Consider the following 8,363-nt stretch of genomic DNA (forward strand, 5'->3'; position numbering starts at 1 on the left):
AAGGGGCACACCTAGCCACCCTGGCTAACCACAAAAGCTACACAAGAAGCTCAAGCCGGCCTATGCCAAACAGATGACTCTTCGAGAAGAGACCGGCAGCTCCGATTCTGAATTCAACCTCGGAGAGGAGATGCGCAAAATAAGCGCCGAATAGGACCTTCACCGGACCGCCCCTCGAAGGTCATCATACACCGCCCAAGAGCAGCTTCGACTTCACAGCAAGAGGAGACCACCACGAAGATATTCGGACACGTCGGAACGGAGCCGACTAACATGACCTTGCCGCAACCAGACCTTGGTCTCACAAGTCTCCACCCGGAACACCCGCATCTCCGGTTGACCTCCTGCCAACCCAGATGCCCAGTGTGTCCAGGCCGCCGGAGAGCACGAAGGGGATCACCAACTTCAAGACGACGCCCTCAAGAGGGGAAACAACAAAGAGACAACGTCGTCTGATCCCGCGGGATCTAGATTTTCACCCGAAGTTGTGAGCCCGAGGGCAGCGAAGGTCGGAGAGCTCCATGACCGCCCCCAAGAAGGATGGCGACATCCACAGATGTCGTGCGGTCAAGCTTTCGCCGGGAGCATACGAGCCACCACACCCTCACGTAGCCGAACAGCGAGAAGAAGGCCGAACCCTGCCGGCCCGCACTCCACAGACACACCTCATGTGCAGAAGCGGCGCCACCGCCACACACAAGCCGCCACCACCACTACAACCAGACCAAGGAGCTCCGCGAGCTCCACTGCCACCACCCGCACCGCGCGGGGCTAAAGAGCCAAGTCGCACCACCACTGCCGACCAAGCTCACTGAGAAGAGCTCCGCGGGCGCCGCCAACCGCCATAGAGAGGGAGCTTCGACGAGCGCCAACACAGGGTTCCAAGATCGAGCCGTCGGCCGCAGCAGCGCGAGCTCCCCGGTCCAGCCACCATGCCGCCCTCGCAGCCCCAGTGGCCGCCAAGCCACCTAGAGCACACGCCGGGCCACCGCCCCGCAGCACTGCGCCCACCCGTGCACTGCCCGCAGCCCCGCCTCCGGCCCTCAGCACTCGCCGCACCGAGCAGGGCGTCTCCACTGAAGTGTTCAACAGTTCAAGCTTGGCTAGTGCTAACAGATAAAATGTTCTTACCCACCGAATCTTTTTTCGGCCCAGCAGGTCTCTGCACTCGGCCGCTCTCATAATGCCCTAGCTTTACTTCCATTGCAATGCAAGTCACACTAATGCTAATCTCCTCCTCCCAGTCCTAGGTAGGCTTAGTTAGACTCAATCAGTCCTCATCTTTTCCCTGCATTTTGCAAGTATAAAGCTCGGCCGGCTACATCTCCATTTGCATTGCAGGTGTCCTCCTCAACAGATTGGAGAGATGGCTGTTCTTCCTCTGGTTTTCTTGTGCATCCTCGCGCTGGTTCTCCCAGGTGAGTCTGTGCTGGCGGCGAAGGCCAACACGTTCAAGTGCTGCGTTTTGCGTTGTACTGAACACGTACTTATACATCATCGTAATATGGTTTTGCAGGGTCGGTGGTGGGCGTCACGTTCCACGTAAACAACAAGTGCCCCTTCCCGGTGTGGCCGGCGGCGGCGCCCAACTCCGGCCACCCCGTGATCGGCGACGGCGGCTTCTTCCTCCCGCCCGGCCAGTCGAAGCGCGTCATGGCGCCGGCCACCTGGAACGGCCGCATCTGGGGCCGCACCGGCTGCGACTTCACGGGCGCCAACGGCGGCTGCCTGACCGGTGACTGCGGCGGACACCTCGCCTGCAACGGGTCCATCGGCGCCCCGCCCGCCACGCTCGTGGAGGTGAACCTGCACGAGGACCAGAGCAAGGGGAGCTCCTCCTACGACGTGAGCGTGGTGGACGGGTACAACCTCCCGGTGGCCGTGTGGACCCGGCCGGCGAACCGCAGCAGCAAGTGCTTCATCGCCGGGTGCGCCAAGGACATGAACGCTCTGTGCCCGCCGGAGCTGCAGGTGAGGAGCGGCGGCGGGAAGGGCAAGACGACGGTGGTGGCGTGCAGGAGCGCGCGCCTGGCGTTCGGGCTGGACGCCTTCTGCTGCCGCGGCGCGTACGGCACGGCGGAGACATGCCGGGGCAGCGTCTACTCGCGCATGTTCAAGGACGCCTGCCCTGGCTACTACAGCTACGCGTACGACCAGGCCGCCGTCGCGCCGCGCTGCTACGCGCCGGAATACGTGGTCACCTTCTGCCCGTCCAGATGGGGCGCCGCGCCCGGTCGTGTAGCCCAGCTTTGATCACTGGCAGGACCAGCACGCCGCGCGCCCTCTTCCAGACCGCCACTAGCAAAACCAACTAATATTGCGTATACCTGCGGCGCATATGTATTTACCGATGAATATATTTGTACTGGCATGGTACACGTATAAACTATGTGATATTTAGACTAAAATCGTTACATGTATACACTATGTGATAGCATCTCTAAACTTTTCCCTAAATTCACTCAGCTACTTATTTAAAAATAAATCTTAGCGATACAATAACATTTTGCACAAATATATTAACTCTCAAAAATAGCCAAAGATCATAAAAATTTCGATTGATGCACTAGGCAACTCAAGCAAAAGTCCAAACTTGATGAGGCAAGGCAATATATTTCAACAAACACTTGTCTCAAGTGTAGGAAAATAAAACCATTTGTTTATGTTCATCACTATCAGCATTTTTTTTGTACCAAGCATTTCTGTCCGAAATCATCACCTGACCTTGCCTCTAGTACCATCTCTGGGGGAATTTTTTGGAGCAACTGGCAGGAGCACTGCCTTTTCATTAAGCAAGAGGGAAAACCGAAACCACTGTACAAAGAAAGCATATTTAGTTTAAGGTGTAAAACATGCCAGGAACCACCCAGCTAAAAACACAAAACTGCCTAGTCAGGCTCCGCGGGGTAGGTCACTCTAGCAGGCGCAAAAACACGATGTCTTCCTTTGCGATCGAAGCCACCTCAATGTAGGTAAGACAATGGCATTTGAAGATACGCCTGGGGGAATGGATCGTTCCACTCTTCGAATCCCCACAATCTCACCCCCGACTCCTAGGCGACAAAGAAGCAGGGCAAGGTCATGCTATCCGCCGCGCTAGCATAGAGGCACCACTTCATGTGCTAGCCGCGGCAGGCAAGAACCGCCTCGCGCTCTCTATCGCATTCAACCTGCCTCCCAAGTGTCGCCACGGCCAGCGAGGCCAAAGATGATGTGGTGGATCAGAAGCAGGTTGTGTTGTTGTCGCCCCCCTCCCCCTCCATTAGGCACCTACGGTGGCCCACTGCCCTTCCACCTCCCCGTCTGGTGCCTACTGTGGCCTCCGATGTCGTTGATGCCGACCTGGTTGATTCCTCCTCTGAGGTGTTTAACGAAATGTTTGTGAAGAAAAAAAGGTTGCCGAACTACAAACCGAGGAGGATGAAACTGTGTACTATGCATGGACGAGTGTCTCTCTTGATGCCAAGGTTGACAGGGATCAAATCCAAGAAACCTTTTGGGAGAGTATGAACTTTTGTTTCATGTGGTCGATTTCAATTGAATTTGTGTTTGCTTTGAGTTTGAAACAATATTAAATTTGTGACTTAAAATTTATGTTCAATGTGTGTTGTAGATAAGACAAGGTTTGAATTGTTTATAGTGTTGAGATGAGATGTATTAGAACTGATGTTCATGCATACAAATTTGGGTGTGAGAAATGGCCAAGGATTAAAAGTTAAGTTTAGGGTTAGGGGAATGACTAGATGCAAAAACTTCCAAACTCCTCAATTTATTGGGAGATAAGTTTAAGATGGTGGTACGAGGTTTTACACGCTTGTTACCTCTACCTTCTACCATGCCGACTGTAAACTATCCATTCTCTTGTTCACATAAGTTAGACATTTTTTTAGATCAACAGGGGTCACACCCCCAGCTCCATTTCATAGAAAAGAAGCCAAGACATAAAACATGTAGGTGACTACACCAGTACGTCCTGTGGATATAATCTATAGCTTCATCGCCTGAACACACAAGCATGAAACTCAAGCCATGAAACTAATCTCGAACTCGTTCTCGCCGACCCCGACGAAGTGCGACCCTTGGTCGATCACCTTCCTGCCATCCTCCGCCGCCCGGCTGAAGTGCTGGCATGGGCTCACCTCGAACTCCACGTGCGCCGTCTGCGCCGCCCTTAGGTGCACGCTCTGGAACCCGATCAATTGGCTTGTCGGCCGCCCGTCGGTCGCATTCGGCCACCGCAGGAAGAGCAGCACGGGGTGCCTTCCGTCCATGGGCCCGTGGTTCTGCACTCTCACAAGTGTCGGGAACTTGAGCTTGTCACACGTCTCGGCGCCGATCTCCTCCACGTCGTAGCTCACGGTGCCTGTCGCTGACTCAATAGCCTTGAGACCGTCGATATTGGTCTTGGATGGTGGCTTTGTGCCCTTGGACACGAAGTTGTGGGAGTACTTTGAGTAGCTGAGGCCGTAGCCAAAGCTGTACACGGTCTTTCCTTTGTAGAACCGGTATGTGCGTCCAGGGTAGCCCGTGGCCGGGTCGGCGCGCATCCGCATGTCCGTCATCGGCACCGCCGTGAACTCCTTCGGGTACCACGTCACCGGCAGCCTCCCACCTGATGATCCAGCAATTAGTACAGCTTAATTATACCTGATGAAGATGTTCAGAATGAGTGAAACTGTGAAAGAAATCTCACCGGGGTTGTGCTCGCCGAAGAGGACTTGGGCAATGGCAATGCCCCCAGCCTGGCCCGGGTACCCAGCCCAGACAATGGCGCCGATCTTGGGATTGTTCTTTGCAAACGTCACGTCCACCGGGCCACCGCAAAGCAGCACCAAGATCACCGGCTTCTTCGCGGCGTCAGCTACGCTGTTGATGAGGTACTCCTGCATCCCGGGAAGCCCCAGCTCCAGCCGATCAACCTCCTCCCTCTCCTGATCCTGATCCAGCCCCATGAATAGGACGACATAGTCCGCCGAGCTCGCCACGTGCACGGCCTCGCCGACGTTGGACACGTTGCAGACGGCGGCGTTGCACCCGGCGACGAACCTGGTGTCCTTGACATACCCCTTGAGCGCCTGGAGCGGCGTGACCGAGATGCACGGCGGCCCGTGGTAGTTTCCGAGCAGTAACCCGGCGTTGTTCGCGTTGGGCCCGATGACGGCGATGGAGGAGACCTTGGTCCTGGACAGGGGCAGGGCGGCGCCGTTGTTCTTGAGCAGGACGATGCCGTCCTGCGCCGCCTGGAGGGCCAGGTTCTGGTGCTCCTGCTTGCACACCTGGTCGGCGCCGATGTTGCCGTACCGGTTGTACTTGGGGTTGCCGTTGAAGAGACCCAGCCTCATCCTGATTGTGAAGAGGTTGTGGAGGGCTCTGTCGATGTCCTGCTCCGTGATCTTCCCTTTCCGGATCGCGGACAGGCCGTGCGTCTGCGTGTAGCCACCGCATTCCACGTCCAATCCTGAACAATAATCCTAGAGTTACGGACTGTGAGGTTACGGAGAGACCTACGGACATACTATGAGTCTGTAGGCTATTTTTGTAAAACATGCCCATTAGGTGAAAGGGTTTACTCATTCCTGAAAGGGTTTCAGGTTACAGAATACAGATGGTAACCATTTCTTTACTGAAGTTTCTCTTAGCACGGTTCTTTTACTATTAAGAAAGTCCTTCGTTTAATTATCTATTGCTGCTTTGCTGCAGGTGTGTGGGTTGTCGCATTATTGGTTTGATCGATTTGGACTGTCACTGTTGACTTGTGCCACCTGATCAAACACCAGCCTTGCTGCATAAGCACTTCGGCACTTCTGAACTTGCATGCTGAGGTGGTCTTCCTTTTGTAAGGGACAGCAGCTGGATGATATCATGATATTTAGTGGCCAGGCATGAATTATTCTAACGGATTCAAGTGCCCAAATCAGCCAAAAAAATAATAGAGAGATTTAGTAGTGGGATCAAATGAAGAATCAAATCAACTTTTGGTAGGGACCTAACCTAACCTCTACACATTTGTTATATTATCTTATGCAAGAATTATGATTTTAATTTTCAGTTATTATTGTGAAAGTGTTTACTCATCTTTTGAGAACTGTAGCAGGTCATCTAACATGTATCAACTAGCTAGAGTCATGCTTGAAAACACATACCGGCCTTGAGGACATCTGCAACTGCATCTTCCGGCTCTTTGGCATAATGTTGGACGTCATGGATGATGGCCACGGCGCCACAGTCGGAAGCGATATAGCTGGCCAACAGATGAAACTTGCAAGCGTCAGTAACTGCTCACTACGCAAGCTAGTCTTTCTTTTCTGGATAATTAGGCCAAGTCTTTTCGGAATCTGAATAATTCAAGGCTAGTCTTTTCTGAAGTAATAGTAGGTACTAGCACTTTGCACTTCTTTACTGAACCCTTCTTACCCGTTAAACCCCCAGTCCCCTCTTGCGGTTTTGGTCAGTAGGTTATGATCGGCGCAGGTGGGCACGCCGTTGACGCGGTTGTAGGAGCACATGATGCCGCTGGCGCCGCCTTCCTCGACGCAGCTCTTGAATGGTGGATTGTAGGTGTCGGCCAGGTCCTGCGCTGTCACCTGAACGAAAATGCGCATATCATCAGACATCAGTTCAGTCTTCTAAGAAAAAAACGACGACACCGAGTTGTCGAGGTTACGTAGGACAGCGGTTGCATTACCTTGGCGTCGAAAGCGAAGCGGGTGACGCCCTTCCAGTTCTCGAGGTCGTAGGCGGTGAAGTGCTTGCAGCAGGCGGAGGCCTCGAGGTCGGAGGAGTTGATGGCGCCGGCCATGGCGTAGCCCTGCACGCCGCGGACGAACACGGCGGCGTACTTGCCCGACATCGTCGGGTCCTCGCCGGGGGTCTCCTGGCCCCTGCCCCACCGCGGGTCCCGGAACACGTTGATATTGGGAGCCCAGAAGGTGAGCCCCTCCGCATGGCCGTTGTTGTAGATGCCCCGCGCCTCCGTCCCGATCGCCTGTGGCCATGGAAAATAATGAAGTTCAGAAGATACTCTCATTGTCGCTGATTCTATTCTATTACTCTGTTTTCTTATGGTATTTCTCGTTCTAGAAGGTCACCGCAATCTATCCCACGATAGAATTACAGATCGCGCGAACGATTTGGAGTTTTGTCAAACTCAGAAGCTAATAATCCTACACTTACGCAAAAATTCTTACGAACCCACGTTTCGTACCGGTAGCTATAGCTAGGTGTTCAAAAACCAAAAGTGGTAATACCCGGTTGGTGACGTTTGCCAGATTATAGCCTAGTAAGTGTGTTCGTGTACGTACCTGGCCAATGCGGTACCAGAGGTCCGGGTTGAAGGAGGCGGCGGTGAGGATGACCTGCGGGAAGCTGGTGGCGGCGTGGAGAGAACCGTTGAGGTGGATGCCCCTGCTCCACGCCACGCCATGCAGCGCCTCCGACCACCACTTGTACGCCGGCACGCCCAGCCGGGCCACGGCCGGCGACTCGTCGCCGAGCTGCGAGATCTTCTCCTCCAGCGTCAGCTTCGACACCAGGTCCCTGGCCCGCTGCTCGATCGGCAGCTTCCGGTCGCAGAACGGGGCGCTGGACGGCGCGCCGCAGGAAAAGGGCGGGTGCGGGTCGGCGGCTGACGACGACGTGAGCAGCTGGACGAAGACGAGCAGTAGCGCTGCCGCCGTGGCAGTTTGGACGACGTGTGTGCGGCGTGCCATGGCGGCGTGTGCGTGTGTCACACTGTCGGTGCGCGGATGAATGCTGGCTGGCTTGGCTATGGCGAGCGTGTGTATATAAGGGCACGCATGGGAGTATGGGCTACTAGGAGTGGAGCCAATTGATCCAAGTATCCAACTAAATCATATCCACGATCTATATGTTTAGAACTGTTTTAATATGCTCCAATTTAAGAGATGTATTCGATCCGGGCAATCCATCGATATATAAGAGTAAGATGGCCATATATTCTCCTACTATAGAAAGTTATAGTTGAAATGTAATGTCTTCGATACTGCCCATCCAAGTATCCAGCGATGCGATCATATCCACGATTTATATGTCTGAAACTATTTTAATGCTCTCCAATTTTAGAGGGGATCCGGGCAGTCGATTGATAAGGGAGTTTGGCCATTTTTTCCAGCTATGGAAAATACTAAGTCTTCGGTCTCAAAATATGGCAATTAATGTTTTAGATTTACTTGCCTCTCTGGTATATAAAAAACTTCATAATGACTTACAAAGATTCTGACTATATATTCGTAAATAAAATATATGGCGGACGCTAGGCGTCGGTGGGCTGATAAGTTGCCCAAAATCGGTCGTTCTCCCAACCTTCCGATGGAGATCTAACGTCCAGAACAAGCCGCAACGCA

The 8,363-nt window shown here is 53.6% G+C and overlaps 2 protein-coding genes across 2 annotated transcripts; one reads left to right on the forward strand and one right to left on the reverse strand.

Moving 5' to 3' along the window:
- The first annotated feature begins 1,366 nt into the window (after window positions 1–1,366).
- LOC124688358 (thaumatin-like protein) lies at window positions 1,367–2,253 on the forward strand. Its single transcript, XM_047222046.1, has 2 exons — window positions 1,367–1,431; window positions 1,518–2,253. The coding sequence occupies exons 1-2, from the start codon at window positions 1,367–1,369 to the stop codon at window positions 2,251–2,253; spliced, it is 801 nt and encodes a 266-aa protein (XP_047078002.1).
- A 1,769-nt stretch (window positions 2,254–4,022) lies between these two features.
- On the reverse strand, window positions 4,023–7,709 carry LOC124688360 (probable beta-D-xylosidase 7). Its single transcript, XM_047222047.1, has 6 exons — window positions 7,302–7,709; window positions 6,686–6,985; window positions 6,415–6,584; window positions 6,144–6,241; window positions 4,694–5,458; window positions 4,023–4,612 (listed from the first exon to the last, which is right to left on the reverse strand). The coding sequence occupies exons 1-6, from the start codon at window positions 7,707–7,709 to the stop codon at window positions 4,023–4,025; spliced, it is 2,331 nt and encodes a 776-aa protein (XP_047078003.1).
- Between the last annotated feature and the right edge of the window lie 654 nt (window positions 7,710–8,363).

The sequence above is a fragment of the Lolium rigidum genome, chromosome 2, assembly GCF_022539505.1.
Source record: "Lolium rigidum isolate FL_2022 chromosome 2, APGP_CSIRO_Lrig_0.1, whole genome shotgun sequence".
In the NCBI taxonomy this organism is placed as follows: domain Eukaryota; kingdom Viridiplantae; phylum Streptophyta; class Magnoliopsida; order Poales; family Poaceae; genus Lolium; species Lolium rigidum.

What these genes read in the sequence shown, in the direction of transcription:
- LOC124688358 (XM_047222046.1), top strand. Translation starts at nt 1,367, where the DNA reads ATGGCTGTTCTTCCTCTGGTTTTCTTGTGCATCCTCGCGCTGGTTCTC. An exon ending in CTCCCAGGTGAGTCTGTGCT is followed by an intron (nt 1,432 to 1,517) that starts GGCGGCGAAGGC and finishes TGGTTTTGCAGG; the next exon opens with GTCGGTGGTGGGCGTCACGT.
- LOC124688360 (XM_047222047.1), bottom strand. Translation starts at nt 7,709, where the DNA reads ATGGCACGCCGCACACACGTCGTCCAAACTGCCACGGCGGCAGCGCTA. An exon ending in GGGGACTGGGGGTTTAACGG is followed by an intron (nt 6,242 to 6,414) that starts GTAAGAAGGGTT and finishes TCTGTTGGCCAG; the next exon opens with CTATATCGCTTCCGACTGTG. An exon ending in CTTCGGCGAGCACAACCCCG is followed by an intron (nt 4,613 to 4,693) that starts GTGAGATTTCTT and finishes CTGGATCATCAG; the next exon opens with GTGGGAGGCTGCCGGTGACG.